Raw genomic sequence first — 25,289 nt, forward strand, 5'->3', positions numbered from 1 at the left:
CCATGTTTATATCCTATATATATACTCCGTATCATCTACAAGTGCAAATAGAAATGCTTGAAATGATGAATCACGAAGCTTCTCAGCTTCCAGAGTCATCCGCATTAAAAACGGTGCGCTTGTGGCTTTGCATGAAGCAACTCATTGAATTTAGCTGCGCCGCAATAATTGTGCTACAAGTGCTGCGCCTCGTCCTTTGCAGTGTACCATCACCCTCATCGAGGAGGAGGCACCTAGCTTTTTATTTTCCTATTTAAATACACTCAACTGTATAAAGAGCTAGATCGTGTAATTTTCACTTTTTCAACTTTTGATCGCAGGTGCGTTATTAAAAGTAGCCATTTCCTCTATAAACACCAAAAGTGTATGCACCTAACGGAAATAGCGGAACTGACATTCCCCCCCCCCGCGTTATAGATGCAAGCAACAGGAACGCCATTGTTGCCAACTTTTACACATATCGATCAATTTCCAAGCACTGAACCATTTGACAATGTCAAAGCCGCTTTCAATAAGCGTAATTATGAAGACACGATTGAACGCGCTTCCAAAGCCATAACCCAAATACAGCGGCTGCAGCTCTTGACGGTACTTGACCATCGCGCTTACGCTTTTGGAATGAAAAGCAACTTTGAAGCGGCTGTCAAAGATGCAGAAGCCATGATTACCTATGAATCCTCCATTGCGGCTGGGTACCTCCGATTGGGAAATTTGTTGTGTATGCAAGGCAAGTCGGGAAAAGCAGTTGAAATATACGGAGAAGCCCTGGAAAAAGTACCTCGGGACAATCCAGCATATTCTCGCTTATTGGAATGCAAAACGATGGCCGACCAAAAAAACGAGCACCGCTTCGATCTTGTTAGTGCTCTTCCGCTTGGAATCCTCGATGATATCATAACATTGTTGTCAGAAAAAGAAAGGGCGATGCTTCTGGATGTCTCAAAGACATGGCGCGAACGCGTAGCAGCTTGTCCGCTGGCGTGGGCAACTATAGCCAACAATATTGATATTGTATCAGATGCTATGACTGTACGTGCAATACCGTACGTAGTAAAACACATCAAAAACCTACGAATCGATACCCATGAAGATGAAATATGGCTAAAATATCTGAGCCACCTCGAAAATGGCGACTTTAAGAAGATCCGATCATTGACTTTGACGGGTATGTATGATTTTCTTGCACTGAGCAGATTTTTAGACAAGTGCAGATAATTACTCACTAATCATGTATAACTGATCGGTTTCTCCTTACAGAAGCCATAGTCAGCCATATGACGGCGAACAGCATGATGTCGTGGACAACCGGTCTATGGAAAATGCGAAATACTTTGACGAAACTGGAACTCGAATGTCAGAACACAGCTCCGCCACGATTATCGGATATACTCTTTTACTGCACGCATTTGAAAACGCTGATCGTGGGTACAAGAAACTCGCTTGCAGCAATTCTTGGTGATCTGGAGTACTTGGGAGAACCGCATCGTGCACTTATTGACATGTCATTGACGACGGGTTCGACCTCGGGTGATGCGCTGAAACCACTCGTGAAGTGGTGCCCAAACCTCCGCCGGCTATTATTATACGACAATTGCACTCCTACTATTTTGGACGTCGTCTACGAATACTGTGAAAATTTGGAGCTATTTGGATACAACATGAACTTTTGCATTCCGCAACTGAACGAGCTACATAACGATAAATATCCCAAGGAACCAGGTCTCCGTGGCATCTACACACCAAATGGCGACACAGGCGCGCCCATAAATAAGTTTATGCGATTGGTATACAAGCATGCAAGAACACTGGAACGGGTATATGCCAATATATGGCCTGGAGATCGATATCACCCCGATCCGGATAATGGCGAACTCAGGTTAGAGCGGCTGGAAGAACTGACGTACTGGGCCGATGATCATGGAGTGTTCGAAACATTTTTATTAAAGACGATTGAGTCATGCAAGACGCTCAAACTTTTTAACGCGGTGAACTCATCCAATGCATACCAAATAGCGGATACCCTGCTGCATCTTCCACCGATCGAACGGTTGGACTTTTCAATTGTTTCCTCAAGGGAGGACGATGATGGTATTCGAAAAAGCGACGGACGTCTTATGCAAGTGTTTAAAAAGTACGCTGGACTCCCAGATTCCGAACAAAAGCTGCGGCGCGTCAGACTTTTCAAGAACGATGCCATCACGGATGATATCTTGGCTGCACTTGCTGAGCTCAAAACGATCGAAAGCATCGAATTTAACGAAAACTCCAGGGTTACGAAGGATGGGGTAAAGAATTTCATACGACGTGCGAGCAAACCTGATGGACGACTGATGGAAATTGATTTTTCGAACTTGGATCTTGTGGATGACAGTGTCCTTGAGCTGCTCTGTAGCATTAAGAACCTTGAGAAACTGTATTTGGGAGGGCTATCGGAGGTCACGGACAAAGGAATTCGATATGTGGTGGACAATGCAAAGAGCTTACAAAACCTAACAGTTGATGCGTGTGCAACAGTTTCAGAAAGCGTTATACCATATGTAAATAGCAAGATCAAGCATGTAAATATAACTATAGAAGAAGAGGATGATGACGATTATTCTTATTATAGTGAAGTATGACCTTTATTGAAGTATAATTCAATAAAGCGTGTAAATATCCTAGTCCTTTTTGCAAAAACCTTGCGCTCGTGGTGAAGAATATGCACATCTACAATTGCTGCAAGTATCGTTTTTTGTGTCAACAGCCAAGTACATCACCTTTTAGTTTGTTCATACCAGCAAATGCTCATAGCCACTCAAACCGATATCATCAAAGACCTGCAAAAACCTATTCCGATGATGACAGTAAATCACTGACTCATGTTATTACCACGCTTTGATGCACTCTTATCACCATCACATGACTCCTTGCGTGCGCACACCTGATTACATATAGTGCTGTACGACTGGATCAATAGCATATCTCTTCGAGAAGACGGTATAATCGGGACAGTCCGAGACGCAAAATATGTCAAAGATTCTCACAGTGAGAAAAAAAAATGCAGGAACAGCAGAAGTGTGACTCACATAGTCTCGTTTTCGTTGCGGAGAGTACGATGATCTACGAATAATTCAATTGTCTCTAATAAAAATATACCATGTTCGTACCAACAATTAAATACAAACGAGTCAATGAGGTCCAAGACGCTGTAGATTCCGTCGCTCAATTACAAATCACTACCGAATCCACAATCAAGACACAGCCCGAAAACAAACCGGCCCTTTCAGAACAGAGTAATGACAACAACTCGGCAATAACGGCAGCGTCTCCTATAACTACTACTACTACTGCTACTAGTACGACGTCGGTATCAACCAACACAGCAGTAAAGATTTCTGTGAAGGAGGACACAAAAGAAGAAAGAAAGTCGCCAGCAAATAATACAATAGATACAGCAGTGGCAGCAGTTGAAGAAAAAGAAAAAACTGCCACGGATACACCAGAACCTGCTACCAGTAGTAATAACACCGGCAGTGCTGCTCCTGACGACGACGCCGAACCAACGATTGAAGTCGACCCGTCAGATAAAGAACGGATTTTGGTGACTTTGACGAGCGGTAAACAGTATACGGCAGATCGATATTGCCCGCATGCCGGTGCCGATCTATCGTACCTTGGTGAAGTGGCAGAGGACGAATATCCTCCAGAAATTGGGCCGATACTTATGTGCACTCTTCATTACTGGGAGTTTGCTTTAGAAAAGGCGGGTCGTTCAGGTGGTGGCTGGGCTACACTTAATGCATGTCCTGTTCCAGCAGACCAATGCCCTGCGGGCGAAAATAATAAAAAACTCGACTGGTAGAATTCAAACAAAACTCTTTTGTTTTCTTTGTGTATTAAAGATGTAGTATGCAATTGGGGGGGATGGGATGGTAACGGTGTATTTACATAATGGATCGAATGATGATGATTATAAAATAGTGGGTAATAGCAGTAGAATAAAAAAGTAGTGTAGCAGTGTGGAGTAGGAAATTACAGCAAATGCAGTGGAAATCAGAAACTTTTTGCGTCAATGTTGTGGGAAATCAATATAATGTTTAACAGAACTAGTAATCCGAAATACGTCGGCCAGGACGGATACGCAGCGGCTTGGGTTCGCTGTTGGTGCTAGCGACCACCGGCTCACGCAGCATGAACACGGATTGGTTCTTGAGATTGGCAGCAATAGTAAATCCGTGCTTTTCGAAAAATTTGATCGCCTTGTCATCGTTCACCTGGACACAGATCGGATGCTGGGCCGTGTCCGCCTTGTCCGTGAGGTGCTGAAGCAATGCCGAGCCGAATCCCTTGCGTTGCTCATGTGGCAGAACCCCCATGTAACCGATGGTGATATAGTACGGATACTGCTTCATGATCTTGCGTCGGATCTTATCACTCGAGGGCTGGTTTTGGATGGTTGCCTTTAACGCTGCGGCCCAGCCGATGAAGCTTGCCAACTTGGCCGTGCCAAAAACCTGTGGCCAATGATAGCCCTGTGGCTGGTTTGTCCACACGAGCACACCTGTGCATCCTTCTACTTGGATGGCGTAGTCACGACTTTGGAGGGTTGCGTTGTTGATCATGGTCTTGAAAAGGGTATACAGAAACTCGTCGTGTTTGCGGTGATCGAGGCCACAGTCAAACATGGCATTGCCGGCGTAGGCATCCGCCAAGGTGTGTGCGGCTTCTTTAATTGCACCTAAACAAAGTGGTAGCACTGTTATTAAAAAAAGGGTCCAATGTGGTTTTTATGGAAAAAGAGAAATACAATACCTTTAATGACCGGCCGGACATTGATGAGGCTCTGTTCGATGTTGATTGTCAGTTTGCGACTGATACGACGCTCGTCCGCTGGAAAAGGAGCAGCAGTTGACAGAGATAGCGACATATGCACTAGCAAGGGTATAGAAAGAATACGATGGAAGAAATAGAGAAGATAGATTCAATGATGAGCAAGGGCAGGGAAAGGACGTTATTATATATGCCGAGGATTTTTTTATGTAGCGGCTAAAAAAAGGTTTTGAAACCTTGCCCCAAAAAGGCAAGTCTGGGTTTTAGCTTGCCCGCTAAACGACAAATGGCATCGTTTCGACGTGGCACGACAGAAGTCTGGTAATGCCGGCTCAAAGAAGATCGTCGTCGCCGGTGCAAATCAGTGTTTCGGCCACCTCGGATCCGTCTGAATATTAATAGCAACTAAACCAATTAGCGCACGTCCTTTGTTTTCCAGACCCAAAGCAAACTTGGCCTGTTTTAATATCTACTCATAGTGCAGCCGTTTTTAATGACATCCCCGTAAAAAGGAGAAATCCCACGTAGTTAGCATTCTACATGTATTAAGCTAGTAGATAAATATAAATTCTGTCCAGAAATATAATTCTGACTTGACAAAGGACACGTGTCCATTTTCATTCTCAAACTTTTATTCTTTGCTGCAAAAAGACGCAGCATTGTTTTTTTTCGCAACGGTTCTAGAACCAGATCGACCTCAAGGTCGTGCTTCACCTGATCTTTCAGCTAACAAGGGCTTGGCAACAAGTGCTACAAAGATCCCCAGCACTTTCATGAAATGCCCTGACGAAACGACGAGGTTGTGGGTGGGCTTCCCTGAAAAGTTATTTTTCTATTCCTCGGAAGCGAAAATTCGCCGTCTTTAACCGAGGAACTCTTCCACAATTAGATGCCGAAGTAGACTAACTCGCTCAATAGTCAAAAATAGCTGCATAAATGTCATACGGTTGGGCCTGTTTATTGCAAATTCCCAAATAGATGCAAATAACCTTATAACTTGGAGATGCGATTGCACGACAACGTGTCATATGCGATTTTTTTCATTTCCTATGAGTCTATTTATCCACGTAATAAACCGAACGGTGTAGTCGCTCCATTAATAAGCTTTGAGTAAGACATATACAACCGTTTCAAACGCGTGTGTGGTACCACTGGGGTTGAATTTGCTTTTTGTCATCGTTTAAAAATAGGCCGAGTACCATCCTGCGGTAATTTGTGTGTGATAGTTACGATCGAGACGTGCTAAACCGCTTCATTTTCGAGAAATGCACTGCTCAATTGCAGCTGAGGGGGAAATGGTAAGTACAATACCTGGTGAATCTCTAAACACTGAGGCGTAATCCCCAGTTACGTGTAAATGGCTGTAGCATACGTGTTGATTCATTTTAAAATTGTTTTTATTTTCACATAAAGTCTTCTTCAGCTTCATTGATATCCTCCACCTCATGCTCCCGCCAGTTACTGTGCATACGGCTTTCGTCAAACATCTCGTTGATCTCCTTTTCAGCTTTCCGTTTCTCAGCTGCCATGCGTTGCGCCTCCTCTTTCTACCAACAATAGAATAAGTTTATAGCTAGTAGCGCGTACATTTTGTCACATTCCCAACGAACTCTTAAGAATTATAAAAAGTTTTACCATGATGAATTCATCCTCTCTCGCCTTTTTCCGGTCAATCTTTTCCCGTTGAATCTTTTCCTGCATAAGATCAGTTTCTCGCACTTCTTTGGTCTTGTTGAGTCGATTGACGATCTCGTTGATGCGCTTTTCGACATGGACTCGTCTGACTTTTTTATGGTTGAAAAAGGTGACTTGACCAGTTTCCATGCCGGGTGTCTTTTTAAGATTATCCCAAGGCGTATAAATCACAGTGATATTGTTCCTCTTGTTGCCTAATTAATCACATCATTGCATTGGGTTAATGTTGTCCGTTGTCTCTCCATGTCAAAGAGCCAGACAGAGGGAGAAAGAAAGAGATCGAACGAAATATTTTGGTAAAGAACCATTGATTACCCTCGATACTGTTGGCTTTGACAAGTTGTGCACAATCCTCAATGACGGCTTCGGGAATATCATCCCATGTTTGGCCGGGCTCCAAGCGAACGTAGACGTGTGCACTCGACAATTTATCAACGTGAAACTAACACATGTACCCATGTTATTTCCCTGGAAATTTGCTGCGCGCACTTTGTTTCTATGTACATACCCTTCACAACAGAAATTTCAGTCATATAAGCTGTTACTTAATCTCAAAACACACCACACGCGAATCGCAACAAAACAAGAAAACATATACTACCAAATATCTTCTGGAAAGCCATACTTGATTAGATCCTCGTCTACAAAAAGAAGAAGCAACCCGCGATCTTTGTCAGCATTGACACTTTGTTACCGCTTAGAAACAGATCATTTTAGCAAGGTTTACTTTCAAACTTGTCCTTTCCCATGTAAATGGTGACAGGAGGATCTACGACTAGCAACAGAGCAAAAATAATTGCGATTTCCTGTCAATGTGTTTTTGGCTCGTGATACTAATGTAACTTGTATGCTTGCGTACCTTTGCTTTTAAAGTATAAAACCATATTGTTCAAGAAGGAAGTGTTTTCGCTTGGGGCTGAAAATGAAAAGCTGGAAAAAATATATATACTTTATATGCCAAATTATCGAAAATTCAATGCAAAAATGCTAACAGCCAAGAGTAGTATTGTGCCTTTTGTCTTCCTCCAAGGAGACACTTGTTTAAGTACGCTTTTATGAGAATCGTCATCATGAGTTTCTGCTTAGACAAGTGGATTGCTAATAGCAACAACAATTTCCTCATATAACCGTAGAACATGATCTAAAATCAATCCGTTGCTACTGCGAGTTTCTCGCCCGAGCCTCTAGCTATGTATTCAATACACAGAAGTTAAAGAAAACCTAATCTTTGTTGATGAATTTTATGGCGTCGAAAATCGATATCCTTGACGCTTTACACTCCAAAAAAAATCTGCTTTCGTGCATTAGGGCGAATTCCAGTCTCCGTTCCTTTGACAGGAAATGAAAAAAAAACGAAAACGAGAAAATTGTTTAACTTGTTTCAACAAACCAGCAATCTCAGCAATGCCCAAAGCACCCAACAAAAAAGTCAAAAACACCGATATCCTCACAGCCGGCTCGAAAGCCTATGCAAAGAAACGGAAAATAAAGAAAGAAAGAGTGGAACGAGTTGATTTTGATCCTGAATCAAGAAAGTAAGAATGACGATCTCTCTCGAGAATGGGATACACAATCGATTCATCAATCCATTCTTTTGTATTCACTTGATGAATTTCTCTCTAATGTAGAGAATATCTGACGGGATTCCATAAACGTAAAGTGGAACGAAAAAAGAAAGCACAAGAAAACTGGCAAGAACGGTTACGACAGGAAAAGATTCGAGATAGAGCAGCACTTAAAGCAGAACGAAAGCGGCAATTGGAAGAACGGCTTGCCCATATGCAAGCCGCATTAAATGGTAAAAAAAAATAATTGGCCTACTAACGAATAGCATATATACAGCAGTGACTAAGCCTTTTTGTGCACTATGTAGGTGGTTTATCAGATAACGAGGGTGGGGACCAAGAAGAAACTGTATTCACTGACAGCGAGGAAACAAAGGAAGAAAGCTCTAAAAAAGAAGCAGAAGTCAAGGAGTTCAAATCCGCCTCAGCGTTGACAACTGTTACAGTTATCGAAGACATGGATGATTGGAACAACGACGATTAAAATGCACAAATTTACATATTATATACATCACCTTTTATCTTTTTCACTCTCATTTCCTACTGTACGCATATACAATATACTCATTTTTTATTAGAATAAGCTGATTCTTTTTAAATCAATTGGATTTATGTATCCAGGCACGAATTTCTCTTAACTCAATGTCTCGGTGTTTACAGTATTTTGGACTCAACTGAAAGGCTAAGGTTGTAAAGAAGAAGCTGAACAGTAGTAGAGAGCAGGTGTATACACGGTTGCCGTAGCAACCAGCAGTAACAACTGTCATCATAGCAACCGACCTCCATAACAATCAATTCCTAACAGGAAACATGATTACCGTTGGGCTGGCTGTTATTATTGCCATTATCACTTTGATCAAGAGATCAATCACGAGAACAACTCTATTATCCACATGTCGCACGTAAGGATAGCTGTGTATACAAGGTCATCTATGTAATAGTCACGGTGCTATGCAGGATAGCACTGCTGCCAAGCCTTGGTCCAAGAAAAACGATGCTGCCAATGAAAATGTGACACTTAAGAGAAATCAATCCAGCATAACTTTGCAATCTATAATACACAACAAAAAAAGGTCCGGCTAAAATTCAAATTAGTTTAATCATGTATAAATCTCTTGATAGAAAACGCCTTTAATAAGTGTATATTCCAGTCTGTCCTCATATGGTTAGAAGGAATGTTATGGAACCTGCACACTGGCTGTATGTTAGACATTAACAAACAATTCGCGTCATTTCACTCAAGATGGTCCTAAATGCTGCCGCACACAGCGGGGTCTTAAAAACTAATTGTGGCGGGGCGGGATGGAAAAAGGTGTGGAAAATGCCAAGTGGCAAAGGCACGCCAAGGACACCCTTCTCTTTTTCCAATTAAAATACCACACCTAAACTTTTTTTTTTTTTGGTACCTCTTCTTCCACTAAGGACACACACACACAATATAATCATGAGCACCGCCGAACCACTTCTTTCCGGAGCTGCAGCACAGCATGTCGGTAACGCCATGGCCGCAGAAGCAGAGTCGCGCCTTGGCTCATCCTTGGATACTCTTAAAAAATTCCGTCAAGAGAAGCTATCCAACCTACGACCCCTGAGCGACTTTTTCGATAAGAACAGATTCAATTTCACTACCTCATTTTCAGAAATCACCAAACGATGGAAGTATGTAATTAGCCTAAAAGGCACTCCTGTAGAAAAACAAATTCACCATTGCTGTTTTGCAGTTTCAATAACACTTGTTCTTTTTTGTATATACGACAGCTATAACTTGCAATACTTTGCTGCCAACTACTCGCTCATCGTCTTGGGCCTTGCCATTTATGCAGTGTATGTATACTATTGTAGTATAATATACACCAAGCTTCTCAGACTTGATTGTGGGGTTGAGGCTATGGATATTGGAAAAGTAGAATGAAGCTCATTGTGTTATATTTGGGGCGGGAATCCTGTTAGAATCACGAATTGGTGGTTGGTGTTCACGATTGGTTTCATCTTTGGCGGTTTCTATGTAATCTCACGATTGAATGGTCCGTTGACAATTGGTGGTACTACTATTTCACCTTCATCACTGTATTCCGGATATGCCGGTGCATCGTTGATCCTGCTGCTCTTCTCTGGCGTAACGAGTGCAATTTTTTGGATTATTGGTACGTTGGGTGCGGGTTCAACAACATATCTCTGGATTTGATGCATACTATGTATCAGAGCACAACATAGAGAAGCGAGGGAACTATATCACATGACACCAGTGCTAACTGCTGTATATTGTTATAGGCGCAGCTGCGATTGTTGTTTTAGGCCATGCCGCATTGTTGGAGCCAGGTCTGGAAGGCGAATTTGGTGCTGATGCCCAAGTTTAAAACAGGCGATGATGACCACGATCACGATCACGACGCGGTACCCCTTTGCAATAGGAACATTTCTCTCTATCACACATATATATATATATATAATCTTCTACACTATATCTGTTTTCCCTCTTTTCTTTTACTATATATACAACTCGTTTTGCATGATAAAACACTACCTTCAACTCACTACATGCATCCACAATATATACTTGATTTTTTAATGTCGCAAATTGCGCAGAATTATACATCGATTGGACTTGGTTGGTGCTGATATTGTAAGTGATTGTAAAAGATCTCGCTATTCTAATCTTCATCACCACTTTATGATACTCACAAACAGCACTTAATTACAGGCAGAGCTTTCGCCCCGCGTACGATAGTGCAGGACAGATCACTCTGCCTTGGCTGCTGCTGCTGATCTGGTTTATGAAATACTTTCTCTGATGGTTCGATTCCCTCTCGTTGTGCTTAATTGTTTTTAATTTGCTTTTATTAATGAGGATTTTTTAAGTCCTCCTATAGATATTAACGTTATTTTTTCCACTTTTTTCATGGACGATGGAGTCAATTATAGAACAATGTGTGGATTAGTTATCAATTTTTTTCCATCTTTCAGGCAATAACCCTGATCAGGGTCTTCTGAAACAACGCCCGTTGTAGGTTCTACACGTGCCACATCACAGATGGCAACCGACTGTGGGTAAAAGCTGCCTAGAGGAAACGGTCGATACTTGAGCACACCTCGAGCTACCAATCCGTATGGGTACCGAATGATCCGCGACCAACGCTGATTCCCGCTGCCGTCGCCACCTGGCGATTTTATCCGGATTTGGCTACTGGCTTCGAAGGGGTCATAGTCGGGAGATAGCATGGCTGGAGAGAAGGATAGAGGCTCGTCAAACCGGTAGAAGCTGCCCAAGAATTCGGCCGGATCCACGCCCTTTGGATGAGCCCCCACCGTATCCGTTTTATTAAAGTTGTCATTGTAAGTGTCGTTCGCTGTAGCGATATAGAGCGGCACCACTTGACTGAACGCAAACACGCTGATATCCGCGTCCGCCACATGAACCGTCCACCAGTTCCAGTTATTTGCCTTGACCCGCAAGTCAAAGATCAACTCCTTGTCGCTGGCTAATACACGACCCATTTCCACGGAGATATCGGTCAGTGGTTTAGCACGATAGATCACAAGAAAGATGAGGCATAGCACAGCTAGCAATAGGCCACACACGATGTTTCGAACAATGCGTGACCAGGGTCGTATTTTGTTGAATTTGTTATTGTTGTTACGGTAGTAGCGACCTGATCTTCGAAACAATAAGGGTGCTCCTTCGTCGTCACTGCTGTATCCGTCGGTATGATATGCTTCTGGGTATATTCGCTGCCTATGGCGAGGTTGTGCTTGTATTGCTGCTGCTGCGGCATGATGATGATTCTGATTTTGTTGTTGTTGTTGTGATGGATGATGATTATTGGGATGAAGAGAGTGAGGAGCCGACCCAGGTGCAGGCGGTAAGCCTCCAAGTAGATGATGAGGTGGTGTGCGAAGATTTGAACGTTTAGTGTCGTACCAATGATGCGGCTCCCATGTCTCGCTTGCCTGCAGCTGTTTGGGCCGATGGTCCATGACATTGCTTCGCAGTTTGGGACGGTGATGTGGTGGTAATGATGATGATGCATGCGGATCTTCTTCGTCAACAACGGTCGTCGCTATTTGCTGCTGACGGGTAAGAGATCGGAAAAAATCTCCAAAAAAGCTACTCGTCCTAGATATTGGGCTGATGCGACGAAATGAAGAGTCATGCATAGGTGATGCCGGTGTGGATCGAATGGATTGTGGACGATATACGAGGTCAGAATGATACGAGGCATGATCAATCGCCGTACCACCGTAAGAGTACACATACTGCTCATTTTCGTCAGAGTCTAGTTATATATAAGACACGTTATAAGCCAAGTACACCATTTCAGCAGCTTGTCTAGCCAAAACGATTGCAATACCTTCTACATTCGAGACAGCGTCAATTAGATTTCGATGAAACACTTCGGCGGGAGTGGCAGTGCCACTCATGGGTGGAGGAGGTCGTCGACGCTTTTTGACTGTATTGCGGGTAGCTCGATCTCCCTAAGAGAAAAGAGAAGGAGGTGGTGGAGAAGAAAAAAAAGAAAGGGATGATGATGCGTGAATTGCTTGAGCAGCATAAGCAAGGAGCATTATTTTTAATTACTTACCTCGCTTTTGGACTTTGCGGGTGGTCGAGCTGGTTTTGTATTGGTTACAGAGAATGTACTGGATGGTGTGTGGATGCCATTACTCGAAGCAGAAGGAGTGATGCTATTAGGTGTGTTGGTTGGGGGAGAAGAAGGTCGTGGATGATGAGGATGCTGGAGTTGTTGCTGTTGCTGTTGCTGTTGCTGTGGTTGTGGCTGCTGTAGCAGGTTCTGTGATTGTTGATTATTACTATTGTTATGCTGCTGCTGCTGTTGCTGTTGCTGTTGTTGTTGTGGTTGCTGGAGTTGTTGCTGTTGTTGCTGTTGGTCGCGTGGTGGAGAAGACGAAGGAACTTCTTTGTGTTCATTCGGTTGCGGATCAAATCGTGCTTTTTCAACCGTAAGATTACGGTCAAAGTTGGTCAATGGAAATTCTCTTCGAAGGTTTTGTGGGTACTTGTCCGTATGGATCGTAGCAAACTTGGGCATATATGGCCGCCTTTTCATTGCTTCTAAATCTTGAGATGTTTGTAGCGGCTGTAGCTGTGTTTGTTTTTGATGTTGTTGTTGTTGTTGTTGTTGTTGTTGGCCATGCTGCTGTTGACGGGTTGAGGAAATTCCTTGGTGAATAGCACTTGTGGTCGATTCCTCATTGTTATTCGGAGGGTCTTCTGGCATCTCTGGTGGAGGATTAGGATCCTTATCCGATCCGTGGCAATGGGCCGACATCCGAATGGAAGAAGAGCACCAAGTGCTATAGCAGGAAAAGCCAAAAGGATAAGAGAGTGTGTGTGTGTGTGAGAGAGACAAAGGCCAAAGGAGTGTTTATATGCGCAGAGCGGATTTCAGTTGCAAAAAGAGAGAGAGAGAAAAGTAATATGTATTGGAAAAAAAGGGAAGGAAATAAAAATATTTACAATAGTGCCGCATAAAATAGATAATAATTAGTTATTCGGTAACTTCAGCTCCAGCAGCATCAGAAGCAGTGGCAGTAGCGGGTACATACAGCGTCACCAACTTTGTTGGTAATACACGGTTCTTTTTCGTCTTCTTTTTCTTTGTCTTCGTGTCACCGTCGCCCTCCTCATCCTCCTCCTCCTTCTCCACAAACACACGCGCATACGGACACAGCAGGTCAGAGGGATCATAGTCGTGCTTTGCGGAACGAGTGACAGTGCATGCAGATACCTGCTGCTGCAATTCCTGCCCTCGCTCAGCGAGCGTCTCTAACGTGGCAGGTCTCCCAAACAAGTCCAGAACAGGCAGGTCTCCCCAGTCCGGCAAGTGCCGATCGGGTAGCGTGAAGGTATCGACGAGGAGCGGCACATCGTACAAGGCTGCCACTGCCTTGGCAGCGCCCGGCAGATCAAGATTGTCTTCGTCAGCGTGTTTGGTGGAGTGTTCGGGCAGTTGGTGTCGAGTCGAGAAACTGGCGTTGTCTTCAAAGTTCGGGTAGAGCATGACGTTGCCCCGCAGATACACGAGTTCGTCAAGATAGCGTCGCCAGGAGTGCATCCAGCGACGCGACCGTGCGCCGGGCACCTCGATTGTCTGAAGCTTGTGCGAATCTTGGTCGGCGATGCGAGCAGTCATGTAGTCGTGGAACTCTCGCCAATGTTCAGGAAAATAAACGGCACCCCCGCCCATGCTGCATGGCGCTTGCATCAAATAAGGAGTGTATCCACTCGGGGGCTCAAACAGCTCGCGCACTTTGCCTGTGTCGACCATCCGTGGCGAATACAGGCTGACGCCAAACAGGTTGCGCTGTGGCGTCGGGGTGTACCGGTACTTGAGAATGCTGTATTTGACCCAGATGTAGAACAGCGGCGATACTTCCATGCCGTCGTCTAGTATCACTGCATATTCGTGGTCGCTTGACGGATACCACGATTCGACAAACATCGATGCACGATTCGTAGGCACGATGCGATGTCGGAGGTCTTTTTCGCCATGTGGCCAGAATAGAGTTTCCGAGAGTCGTTGTGTTTTGACATTGCTCGTATACTCCATGAAGATCGAAATGTCCACTGTATCACCCAAGTATCCAGCGCCTTGCACTGATTGCAGCAGCCGTTGGAAGGGTGGTGCGTCGTCGCTCTCCGTAGCCAGTACCAATTTGACTGTGAAATCGTGCCATTCTATAAAATGAGCGTAAATTTTACAGTTTTGTGAGCGAGGGGTAACGTCGGGTCGACCTTTCCAATAGAAAAAAGGCAGTTCAATGGAGGCCGGGTAATAATGAAGCATTACACCTACGGTGGAGGGTATCAACCGGCAGCTCTGACATCCATGTCACATGGCTCAGATCGCGATGCGGCAACCCAATGATTGCTACATTTGGCAACATGTGCTTCATTGTTTGTATCGCGTCCAAGCCATCTTGTTGCACATGAATTAGCACTTGGATCTTTGCACTTTGCACCAGCCGCGTCAGTCGTGGCACCAGTTGTTGAATGGGTTGCTTGAGCTGGAGGTCGTGTATGCGGTCTTTGGAGAGAGACGACGCGCATTTTGCATCATGGACTGTGAGTGCTGTGACAACTTCGTTGGCACCCAAGTTTCCGCGACCGGTGGTTGCAAGATGCACTGCAGCGTTATTATCTCCTCGTGTATGCATTTCACATACGAGCTGCAGCCATGCAGTGTCCAGATGATCTTCTTCATCCACCAACAACATGACTGCTTGCTGTTTAATGTTACCATTCTCAGTGGTGTCGCCCTCGTCTTCATCGCTCTCTGTCTGGCCTTGAAAAATCACGTCGTTTATAAAGCTTGGCGTAGTGCTGCTGTCGTAACTGTCGTCATTCGTGTTGGCAAGGTACTGTTCTATACTCGCACAAGCGTCTGTTGCTGCTGCTGGTGGTGATGTTGCCGCTGATATGATTCTAATGGTATAGTCCGCATTATTTTCCCTTTCGCCTTTCGGCAAGGCCACAGATTGGATTCCTACCTCGACCTTGAGATGACGGCTGATCCAATAACCAAGTGGCGCGTTAACATCATTTGCATAGGTCGAGAGTGCTGACAGCCATTCGGAACGTAGCAACCACGCGCTGTTGACAACATCGACAAACTGATGTCCGTCTACAGGTTCGCAAGAAACAGCGGAGCTTTCGCTCGAGTCAACGAGAGCAAGCTTGCTGCCAGGTCCCAAAAGAGTTTCACGATAGGTGCGCGTTTGAGCCAGCTTCAAGAGCAATTCCAGGTACCGGTGGCCAGGCAAAACATCCTTGTCAATGATCCAAACGTAATCCGTGCTAGACCGTATCCGTCGTACATCTCCAATCCATATTTCTGCGTTCTTTGGAAGAATCTGTTGTTGTTGTAGCACAACTTGCTCGTCCTCTGTTGCACATACAATCCAAACGAAATCTGGTACAACAGATTGCGACTGTATGGCAGTCACTTGTTGCTGAATCATGTCGTTATTATATAAAACAATGGCCGTGACCGAAGGCCGTGATTCGTCACCAAGCTGTACTGTATGTGCGAATTCAACAATGTCGCTTAAATTTTGTTGATGTTCTAATCAAAGAGCCACAGTTATTAGTAAAGGCGATTGGGGTGGGGGGGGGAAACAGATAAAAGGTGCGTGTGGATCATGTTCGAGAATATTCAGGGGTAAATTAATGAGGATACAATGGGAAAGACGCACCTAATTCTTTGTTGTTGCCGTTGTTGTAGATGATCTTGTTGCTGCTCACTGAATACCAAGATTGTGACCAAAGTCGAGACGACGAACCACTGTCTGCAAGCTGAGTGGCATCCAGATAGTCGATAAGAGGTATGGTTGGATGCGGATGTTTTGTGCTTTTGGGTGCTGCTTTCAGGTGGGATGACCATGCAAAAAAAGACGTTATGACGAGGAAAAAGCAGGTGAGGGTGGCACAGAAGAGAATTCCCACTCGTTGCTGGTGTATTACTGCCATGGCGGGTGCTGTGTTGTGTGTGTGTGTGTGGGGAATGAGAGCGACTGAGATTGGGCAGAATGGTGATGGTGAGGTTTTAGCCAAGGGTCAATGAGCTAATGGTGGTCGGGTATGAGTGCTGTTGTTCTATGTGTATGCTATTATGGTAGTATTATTATTATTAATGATGATGATAGAGTCATAATATGAGATATGGATGGTTGGTGATATGGGGGTGGACGGCAGAATGGAAAGAAGAGAAGAGAGAGAGGGATAGGAAGAGAAGAGGAAGAAGGAGCAGTTTGGTTTCTTTTCTCTGTCTTCCAAAACTGAAAAAGAAAAAAGCGCGCTGCTAACCAAAAAGAAAGAAACGAAGAAACCCAGGAAAGCGTTGGAGTTAAATTGCCTGCAAAAGGCTCATTTAATCGCTTTAATGATCTGCGCCAACCAGGAAGATCTCTGTACGCCCATTGCGTTGAATCGGCGACAACGACGACACCTCCTCTTTTCTTATTATTTTTTATTTCATTGTTTAGAAATCCGAATCCTCGTTACCTGCGTAGACCTCCTTGTTGGTTCTATGCGAAACGGAAAGGGAAGGCTTCAAAAAGCTTCATGCTTTTTTTTTTTTTGACAAGAGTTTCTAGTTAGTGGAGGAGGATAGGCGGGTGTATTATTCAGGAGACACAAGGTAATTTAAACTTGGAATGGTCATTTTCTAAAACATTTCCCAAGCGATGACTTTAAAGCGCGCTGACATTACCCGGGGACGTTCCACAATCCGAGCTTTTGCCAGAAAAAATCTGTTTTGGCAATTCAAGTTGCTTTTCTATGTGCGGCACATCTTTGTTCCCCCCCCCCACACACCAAGTAGTTATGCCTCACTACCTTCCTTTACTGTGGTATAACCAATAAAACCTGCTACTAATAAGCATCGCTACTACTGGCTACTTTTCCACATCATGAATGCCTCAGTGTATTGTACATCAACGTCATTGAACCCCACCTTATTCCCTCTCATTTCATGCGTTTCCCCGGGGATCACTTGGAGAAATATACCAAACTTATGTACGTTTGGCTATTCAAAACAAAAAATTTCTAGAGGGAGCACAAAAATAGATAGGGCTGTATACGGATCAAAGTGATACAAAATATATTGTGTATTTTCCTTTCATTTATGACATGATAACTTGCATCCCTTACCTTTTTATTACATTTTACAAAAGAGACTGCTCCCACTCTTTTGCTACAGTACACTGCTGTTGAGAATAGCGAAAAGCAACATGAGATACCAAGAGCTATCGATGACATACATATATGCTGATAACTTGACAGCTAACCTTTTTCTACCAAAGGTAACTTACATAGCGATGGGTAGCTGCCCTCCTCTCGTCCACAACGAGGCTATCAATCGTCCATCCAATTCATGTCATGTTATCAGTATTTGAATATATTTAGCTGCTAATCAATTGAGATGGTAATCAAATCTCTACATCAAATGGTATGAAGCCTAAATCATCTCCTTGCTTGCAAAGAATAGCGGATGGGAGAAATACAAAGATGGCCCAAAGTTATCGCCATATGTCTTCTTTTTACGAGGATGATGTGTACCTCTAACAGCTGTTGCTATGTAATCGTGCATATTTGAGCGACGTAGAATTACATGGCAGGGAAAGCTATGACGTTGGGTACATGACAGGCTGTAGTGAATCATTTAAATACTGCTGATACATATCAAATGACGAGTTGGCCCAATCAGCATAGTCACGGCCATTCCCAGCACCCCCTACCCTTCACCAGGCACCATATAAGCAAAAAGAAAAAAAAGAACAGAATTAACCAATGCAATGGATGATATGTCTGTCTGTATAAATGTTTTTGATTTCTTTTTTTTTTTTCGAAATCAACCTTTAGACCTTGAATTCCATTGAAAGTGATCACTACTGCTAGTGCTACTACTATTACTGCTATGGCGTTGTTCATGGAGTTCGTAGGTATCATGGAGGTGGTGGTGATGGTGGCTAGGCTGTTGTTGTTGTTCAAAGCGAGAGATGGCGGCGGCGGCAGTTGTGTTGGATAATGGTTTTACATCGAAAAAGGGTGTATTTAAAGTCGGTGATGTGGGGCTCTCGGCCTCGGCGTAGCCATAAGTAGATGTACGCATGCTTGCTGTCCGCTTGGGTATGTTGCTGTGATTGGTCAGTTCTGACCGCGGTAACGCTGTGTGGGTAAATGCTCCAAGACTCATGGATCGTCGTACGCTTTCCTTGAGTCGGTCCACGTTGATCAACTGTAGTCTTGGCGGGGTCTGAGGACGCGTCTGGGGATAACGGATTGTAGGTGGTGGCGGTGTATCGGCAAACGGATTTTCTTCTTCTCCTGGATGGTAATGGACGTTGTTTTGATGTAGCGCGCGTTGCTGTTCGCTGAGATACTCTAGTTCTTGACGCTGTTGCTGCTGCTGCTGGTGCTGCTGCTGGTGCTGCAGCACCATGTCGTCACCGTCTTCAATCAACACCTTGGACGAGTCGTCTTCTGATGATGCTTGTGAAGCCATCATCTCGTCTAGCACGTCTCTGGGTACAGGCTTGACACATACCATTGGGAATGCACCCTTCAATCCTGTCATGGCGTTAATGCCAAGCGCCCATCCATCGTCAAAGGGCATTGCCACGTATATGATATCACCGACATGTAAACCTAGCTCGTCGCCCATCTGTGGCGGGTATGGATGGACAACCATATACAGATCTTCGGGTCGCGGCTGCTGCAAAGCAGAGGGTGGCGGCGGCGGCGGCGGCGCGGGTGGCGGTGCAGATGCTAAAGGCGTAGGTATGTTGTCGTTAAAGTCATTGCTACCGCAAGAGGAGGATGACGGTGGCTCATTGTTCATGGTGTTGCTGTTCATGCTGTTGTGGTTGTCCTTGGTGCTACTGCTGCTGTTGAGGGGCAATGTTGATGTGCGGCTGCTGTCTCTGTGATTCGCATATTCGTCTCGTGGTGGCGCTACGTAGGTTGTGAATTTGAAACGATCGTTCCGTACCCGTTTCCGTCGTGTGCAAAAACAAAATGCCGCTAATGCAATCAAAGCCGTTCCGACAACGCACCCCACGACTATCCCTGCGACAGCTCCTGCAGATAGTCCTTTTTTGCATGACACACTTTGGCAACAAGAATCCGTGCTGGATTCGCAAAACTGACAGGCCGTTTCCATGTCATCCTGGAATCCTGATATGTGTGCGAAAAAGATATTAGATCATCGTCATTTATGCAAGTGAAAAATAAATTACTATTTCCAACCCCTATGCAGTGCCCACCCCCCCCCTCCTTCTCTCTTTCCAATCCATAAGCAACCCCGCTGTAGCCTAACTAATTAACTATATACTATGCTATCCAAACTAAATCTGCAAAACTGCATATGCCAACCCAAAGGAAACACGTACCACAATTGCCAGGTTCATTCACTGACCCTGATATACAACTTTCTGACGCTGTCCCATTGTATCCTTGCCACGATGCACACTGATTCTGCAGATTGGATATCGTGTTATTGCGTAGTACTGAATCTTGACATACACTTGTATCGCTCGTAATCGTCTCGATGCTGCTGATCCAAGCATCACATGTTGTTTTGCATAGTGGAGGTGGCGTCAGATTGTGTTCATAGTTACATGGTAGCGAATTGTTGACGTCTTGGATCAAACCGGCACATATTCGTGACAGTGAGTATCGCGCATAAGGTGCACCATTACCGTAGTCGCTGTTGCAACCGAGTGGTAACAAATAGTCGCCTGTGGTCTTGACATATGCAAATAAGCTTTCGTCAAACGAAGCGACGTCTGTGACATTGGCCATGTACGAGTACCGATCCGCAAGTCCGGGTAAGCCAACGTAATATTGGTCAAATGCAGGACATGCTTTGGATGATGCAAGAGAGACGCAGGTGTTTTGTGCTCGGACCGGTCGGGTGCTCCACAGTGTTACTAGCGCCAACGTCAGTAAGGTTGCGGAGGATGGGATTGTCTTTTCGTGTAGATTGACAGGCATTTGCTTCTACTTTTTTTTTTAAAAAAAAATGTATATATAAGGTACTTTGTTTTCTTTTAAGGAGGAGCGGGACGATGACGACGTAGACGAGGGGGGAATTGTACTTTTGCCGGTGCGTGTTACTCTTGTTGTATGTAAATAATTGCTGTGGTGGTGATGGTGCAGATGCCAATAAAAATGCTTTGGTGTGTGGTATTATTGAATGTCGATAAAAGGTCAAAGTGGGTAAAAGCGAATAACGTGAAACAGAATGATATACAGTAGAATAGTAGGAGATATATAAATGTATATATATTTATATATATATATGTGGTGTGTGTGTGCGTATGTGTGTAAAAAGTGAGTGAACAAGCCGAGCCCCTCAAAAGACACCGAGGAACAAGTCAGCAAAGATGTGTGTTTGTGTACGAATGTAACGTGTGGAATGTGTAGGGTTTTGGAAAAAAAGAGAGTGCTTTTTTTTTAAATTTTGAGCATAATTGCTCTAGTGCCAGCTTGTCAATCAAGAAAGGTAGATGCAGTAAAAGAAGAAGAGAATAATGCTTTCGTAGAGCAGTAAACGCCTATTTCTTCGCGCTCACTCTCATTTTAACAATAATAACAAAAATCAAAAAAAAACTGGGCTTGAATCCTCCCTCCCTCCCTCTCTCTCTCTCTCTGCACACACACACGACCTCTGCCTTGACCATATCCTAAAAACAGCCGGCCTCTTTTGCTCAGCACCTCTGGGCGTGTGGGACCTGGAAAGGGGCTGGAGTGGATGGCAGGAACAGATTCCTGGCTAATATTTACCACTAAAAGTTATATCACATTGGCGTGTTGGTAAAGAACGTTCAAATTCGTATTAGCTCGTCTTTTAAAGATGTAACCACTTTGAGTGTATACCGATCATATGTGCTAAAATGCAAGACCGGGTAAACAGCAGAACAATGCATAGATCATATGTGGCTATGTATTTATTTTTAAAACATGACTATTCCATCAGCCACAGCAGCGTTTTTTATAAAGAGGGCTATGGATAATGCTGTCTGGTTTTTTTAGTTTACATTTTGCTTGATTGACATTTTTTCTTAAGTGTGTAATGAATTATATTGTGAGGCGATCTGTTTCGCCTATCAAATGTACGCAGCGTAACCACGGTTTACTAACAAACACTAGGTGCATGAAACAGACAAGTGAGCTCGTTTGTAGAGATTCTTGAACCGCCGGCATTTAGAATAGTTGGTTTGAATTACTTAGGTAGACCATGACCAACGCCCATTGTCCTTCATCAGTGCTATCGATTACACACACATTTTCAGATATGCAAAGCTTGAGACAAAGGGGGCACACTACGACAAACAGTACAGTCGTAAAGCAAGGTCCCGGATGGATGATATAATTTTCGTAGTGTTATTATGTTGCTGTTAATATCAAAAAGTAAGTTATAATAGTAACTATTCCAGTCTTTGCGGTGCTAAACCCGACTCTGGAGGAAGGTTAGATCCTTTTTCCATAACCCCTCCCATAGCCTCAAATTGATCATAATCGGGCTGGTGCACCAGATGAGGCCATTCGACAAACTGATTACCGTGACGGATCGCAAACCGTACACCCGAGACAACAACAGAGAGCCAGAATGCCAAGAGCATCAAGTAGGAGAGCCATGATTGGACGCCAGAATATCCCGGTCGTAAAAGGTTGAGCAGCAGCATGAATAGCCCAAAGACGAGGATAGAAGGCACAACACGCACACGCAAAGGTCTGTTGCTTGCAAATGGGCTGATATATTGCTGCTTTTCGCTGCTGATGGCAACGGTACCAGCAGTGGAAGCAGGTTGTACCTCATAGTTGCCCAAAATCAGGTCGAATCCATCCTGACGTTTGCCATCCAGAAAGTTGTTTTTCACATAACGGGTCAACGAGTTGGACAGATCTTGTAATGCGCCCTGTTTGGTTCGTTGGCCCGTGCGTGTGAAGTCCGTCTTGAGGGCACCCGTGCCCGAATAGGTGGTACTCACGGCATCAGCATTGTCAGCCCACACTAGCAGTTGTTGAAGTTCATTAGCATGATGGGTACGGGCTGTCGAACAAATAGTCAATAAGCTTACCATTGCGGTACACAAACATGAAATCCGCATGTTTTTCAATCGATTCATTGGGACCCAAAATCTCAATCTGGCGCAACTGTTGTGTAAGCACCCAGCGGGCAAAGGTACTTTGCACAACGTTGGTACGATCTAAGCAGTCCATACAGTTGCTTCTAATAACGCTTTCCTGAGACTTGCGGATAACGGGGGCATTCTTGTCTGAAGCATCGTAGTAAAAGTATCCTTGCTTGACGAGCTGTTCCTGGAGCTGATCCACCAATAGCTGAATACGATCCCAACGCATCTTCTTGCACTCGCTGTGGAAATCAAAATGCGTATAGTACAGACGTGGGTCGTTTAATTGTTCCACGGTGCGAGCATATGCTTGGCCCATGGGCAATTCGTAGCCCTTTTTGTTGATAAGGTTGACCAGGATCTGAGGGCCGTAGGTACGGATTTGTTCATCAAAGTGGCTACGAGCTGCGGCAAGCTATTATTCATGCGATGAGCATTGCAACTTTTTTCCCAGCTGGCTTCCACCCCACCCCCCACATCCAGTGTATATAGAAATCCAACTGCTTACACTTTTTCTGCTTTCGCCAACCCACAATCGCGGAGTATATTTAAGGTTGATGATTTGGCTCCAATAGACAGGGATAGAGCCTCTGGTCTGTACATACGATAGCTGCTTCTTGCCAACAATAGGTGATGGTGCGTCCGGTCCATCGTAAAGCACGAGTTGTTCTGTTTCAACGAAATTGGAGACGTGGCCGTCGCTGTCGATACCACGAGAAAAGAATCGGGTGCCTGGTCGGAAACGACTGCGACGGGTGATAAGACCCAAGACAAACTTTTTATCATTCACATGAACGTTTTCAATGTTGACAACTGGATCATTTCTTTCTTGTTAGTGCTTTACGTTTCCCCCATCATAGTACTACAAACCCATATCCTCACCCAATCTCCAAATGCCAGAAACATAATAACAGACTTACAGCCTTGCATGACAGGGAGGATGTAATCGGTAAACTATACGATCGGTCCCCTTGAATCAGCTCAAAATGTTTCCTCCGTATAGTGTAACTCCCCTTCTTTCCCATCCTTACGTTTTGGCTTGCATCCTTTGTGAGAATTGCGTCGATCAATTTGCTTGAAATATAACGGTTCCAAAAGAATCGATCGTCCACCTAACCAAAAAGAAAAAGTCTAGTTTCTTTTCACATGAAATCCCAAAAGATAAAATTTACCCGTTTCCACAATGGCTCTGTCAACGAATCGTTGTTGAATTCGCCCTGCCTCTGCAAGCTTTGCGTCAGATCATACGTGTACGAAAAGTAAAATCCTCCAGACTTTAGATGGTTTTCGAGAAGGCGGACGTAGGTATGTTCGTCTTGTTTCTACATGGTTTTTAAAGAGTGAATCAAATTAATAAGTGAAAGCATGGATAACCTTTCTCTATTCACTTTTATTCCTTACCTGAATTTCTGTCAAACCTGCAAGATTGCGAGCCAGCGGTAGTATTTGGAACGAGCCAACACGATGGATATCATGACCACGGATAGAGCCGATCGTTTCACTATTCGTGATGACGATCATGTAATAACCTAAATCTGGATAAGCAACGCATGTCCGACGACGACTACCCGCACATACACACACACACACGCACGGCCACCTCGACACGCTCACACTCACTTTTCCCTCTTTGTATATCTTACATGCTTGAAGTTGAATAAATCCCATAATACCGCTGATAGACATTGCTGTCTCTTGCTCTGTAACCGGAGGAACTGCATTGTCTAAAAAAATATTCAATAATAAAACGAACGCAAATGAGGTTACTTTAAACTTATTCAACTAATTTCATTTATTTCAATGTAGACCTCTTTCTGTCATGTTGTTATCGTGATCCCGATTATAAGAAAAAGTTTAAGAAAACTAACCAGCACCAAGTTCAACGGTACCACTCTTGCGACGAACAATTAAACTAGCACCAGACTCTGGCTCGAGGACATATGTGTCCTTTGTGATATACCTAACGGGAAATTACGTGACCTCTCTGTGTTAAACAGATAACCCTCATTTGTCACGTTTGAGAAGCATGCAAGAGATTATTTACAGTCGTATTTTCTGATGCATGGTGCGTGTTATTGTATGTACGTGGTGGTTTGTTGGCAACCGCGAACGCAAGGGAGAAGAAAAAAAAGAGAGAAAGTGTGATTTATATATAAGGTAATTTCGCAACACAGCAGCAACAACCTCATACTCCGCCAAGTTTTTCGAGTTGATGAGCCCAAACACGTGAAGAAAGTTCAACATGAAATAACAGGGATAATCAGCTAGAGCATGTAGAGAAAAAAAAAGGGTTGGGGAGCTGTTTTCGGAAGATGGATTAGAAGAGCGTGTTGCCGTGTAGTAAAGCTACTTGATGTATACTTCATATGGGAAGAAAGTTTTGCTGCTTCAATCCCCGTGTTCTATATGGCATGATGATCAACCGTGACATACCAAGTTACGATAGCTCACCACTCTTATTTTTGCCCTTCCAAGTCTACGATGTAGAAGACATACATTAACGCAATAAGTAACCATGGATATCTTTTTCAACTCTTTTTGCAAAAAAATCAAGTAGTTACT

General features: G+C 44.1%; 11 protein-coding genes across 11 annotated transcripts; 4 read left to right on the plus strand and 7 right to left on the minus strand.

Annotated features, from left to right (window-relative positions):
• Positions 1–417: 417 nt before the first annotated feature.
• On the plus strand, positions 418–2,618 carry BDB00DRAFT_875911 (uncharacterized protein; the record flags this gene model as incomplete). The annotated part of the gene is made up of 2 exons (XM_053127420.1): positions 418–1,165; positions 1,258–2,618. The coding sequence occupies 2 exons, from the start codon at positions 418–420 to the stop codon at positions 2,616–2,618; spliced, it is 2,109 nt and encodes a 702-aa protein (XP_052976078.1).
• Positions 2,619–2,662: 44 nt separating this feature from the next.
• On the plus strand, positions 2,663–3,841 carry BDB00DRAFT_947187 (uncharacterized protein; the record flags this gene model as incomplete). Its single annotated transcript, XM_053129531.1, has 2 exons — positions 2,663–3,175; positions 3,371–3,841. The coding sequence occupies exons 1-2, from the start codon at positions 3,137–3,139 to the stop codon at positions 3,839–3,841; spliced, it is 510 nt and encodes a 169-aa protein (XP_052976079.1). The 5' UTR covers positions 2,663–3,136.
• Positions 3,842–3,979: 138 nt separating this feature from the next.
• Positions 3,980–4,955, minus strand: BDB00DRAFT_840819 (uncharacterized protein). The gene is made up of 2 exons (XM_053124788.1): positions 4,792–4,955; positions 3,980–4,717 (listed from the first exon to the last, which is right to left on the minus strand). Exons 1-2 carry the CDS (start codon positions 4,904–4,906, stop codon positions 4,086–4,088), a joined length of 747 nt encoding a protein of 248 aa, XP_052976080.1. The 5' UTR covers positions 4,907–4,955; the 3' UTR covers positions 3,980–4,085.
• A 1,044-nt stretch (positions 4,956–5,999) lies between these two features.
• Positions 6,000–7,504, minus strand: BDB00DRAFT_840824 (uncharacterized protein). The gene is made up of 7 exons (XM_053124789.1): positions 7,364–7,504; positions 7,232–7,279; positions 7,106–7,145; positions 6,820–6,947; positions 6,445–6,698; positions 6,223–6,356; positions 6,000–6,107 (listed from the first exon to the last, which is right to left on the minus strand). The coding sequence occupies exons 1-7, from the start codon at positions 7,386–7,388 to the stop codon at positions 6,062–6,064; spliced, it is 675 nt and encodes a 224-aa protein (XP_052976081.1). The 5' UTR covers positions 7,389–7,504; the 3' UTR covers positions 6,000–6,061.
• On the plus strand, positions 7,505–8,696 carry BDB00DRAFT_840827 (nucleolar protein 12-domain-containing protein). Its single transcript, XM_053124790.1, has 4 exons — positions 7,505–7,549; positions 7,638–8,039; positions 8,133–8,302; positions 8,378–8,696. The coding sequence occupies exons 2-4, from the start codon at positions 7,846–7,848 to the stop codon at positions 8,551–8,553; spliced, it is 540 nt and encodes a 179-aa protein (XP_052976082.1). The 5' UTR covers positions 7,505–7,549; positions 7,638–7,845; the 3' UTR covers positions 8,554–8,696.
• Positions 8,697–9,513: 817 nt separating this feature from the next.
• Positions 9,514–10,426, plus strand: BDB00DRAFT_875916 (PRA1 family protein-domain-containing protein; the record flags this gene model as incomplete). The annotated part of the gene is made up of 4 exons (XM_053127421.1): positions 9,514–9,728; positions 9,828–9,893; positions 10,020–10,213; positions 10,341–10,426. 4 exons carry the CDS (start codon positions 9,514–9,516, stop codon positions 10,424–10,426), a joined length of 561 nt encoding a protein of 186 aa, XP_052976083.1.
• A 559-nt stretch (positions 10,427–10,985) lies between these two features.
• On the minus strand, positions 10,986–12,518 carry BDB00DRAFT_769860 (uncharacterized protein; the record flags this gene model as incomplete). The annotated part of the gene is made up of 3 exons (XM_053119842.1): positions 10,986–11,802; positions 11,989–12,343; positions 12,419–12,518. Coding segments are annotated over 3 exons (1,272 nt in total), but the record flags the coding sequence as incomplete, so codon positions are not given.
• Positions 12,519–13,576: 1,058 nt separating this feature from the next.
• On the minus strand, positions 13,577–16,909 carry BDB00DRAFT_931665 (uncharacterized protein; the record flags this gene model as incomplete). The annotated part of the gene is made up of 3 exons (XM_053129047.1): positions 16,284–16,909; positions 14,885–16,153; positions 13,577–14,766 (listed from the first exon to the last, which is right to left on the minus strand). Exons 1-3 carry the CDS (start codon positions 16,555–16,557, stop codon positions 13,577–13,579), a joined length of 2,733 nt encoding a protein of 910 aa, XP_052976085.1. The 5' UTR covers positions 16,558–16,909.
• Positions 16,910–18,345: 1,436 nt separating this feature from the next.
• Positions 18,346–19,865, minus strand: BDB00DRAFT_593745 (uncharacterized protein). Its single transcript, XM_053117968.1, has one exon. It carries the CDS (start codon positions 19,748–19,750, stop codon positions 18,440–18,442), a length of 1,311 nt encoding a protein of 436 aa, XP_052976086.1. The 5' UTR covers positions 19,751–19,865; the 3' UTR covers positions 18,346–18,439.
• A 55-nt stretch (positions 19,866–19,920) lies between these two features.
• On the minus strand, positions 19,921–20,583 carry BDB00DRAFT_769863 (uncharacterized protein; the record flags this gene model as incomplete). The annotated part of the gene is made up of 1 exon (XM_053119843.1): positions 19,921–20,583. The coding sequence occupies one exon, from the start codon at positions 20,581–20,583 to the stop codon at positions 19,921–19,923; it is 663 nt and encodes a 220-aa protein (XP_052976087.1).
• Positions 20,584–22,019: 1,436 nt separating this feature from the next.
• Positions 22,020–24,791, minus strand: BDB00DRAFT_875920 (Sac phosphatase domain-containing protein; the record flags this gene model as incomplete). Its single annotated transcript, XM_053127422.1, has 10 exons — positions 22,020–22,606; positions 22,674–23,142; positions 23,236–23,540; positions 23,648–23,681; positions 23,759–23,839; positions 23,900–24,049; positions 24,129–24,262; positions 24,371–24,451; positions 24,596–24,687; positions 24,772–24,791. 10 exons carry the CDS (start codon positions 24,789–24,791, stop codon positions 22,020–22,022), a joined length of 1,953 nt encoding a protein of 650 aa, XP_052976088.1.
• Between the last annotated feature and the right edge of the window lie 498 nt (positions 24,792–25,289).

This window comes from Zychaea mexicana, assembly GCF_025766255.1.
Source record: "Zychaea mexicana strain RSA 1403 chromosome Unknown BDB00scaffold_80, whole genome shotgun sequence".
In the NCBI taxonomy this organism is placed as follows: Eukaryota; Fungi; Mucoromycota; class Mucoromycetes; order Mucorales; family Lichtheimiaceae; genus Zychaea; species Zychaea mexicana.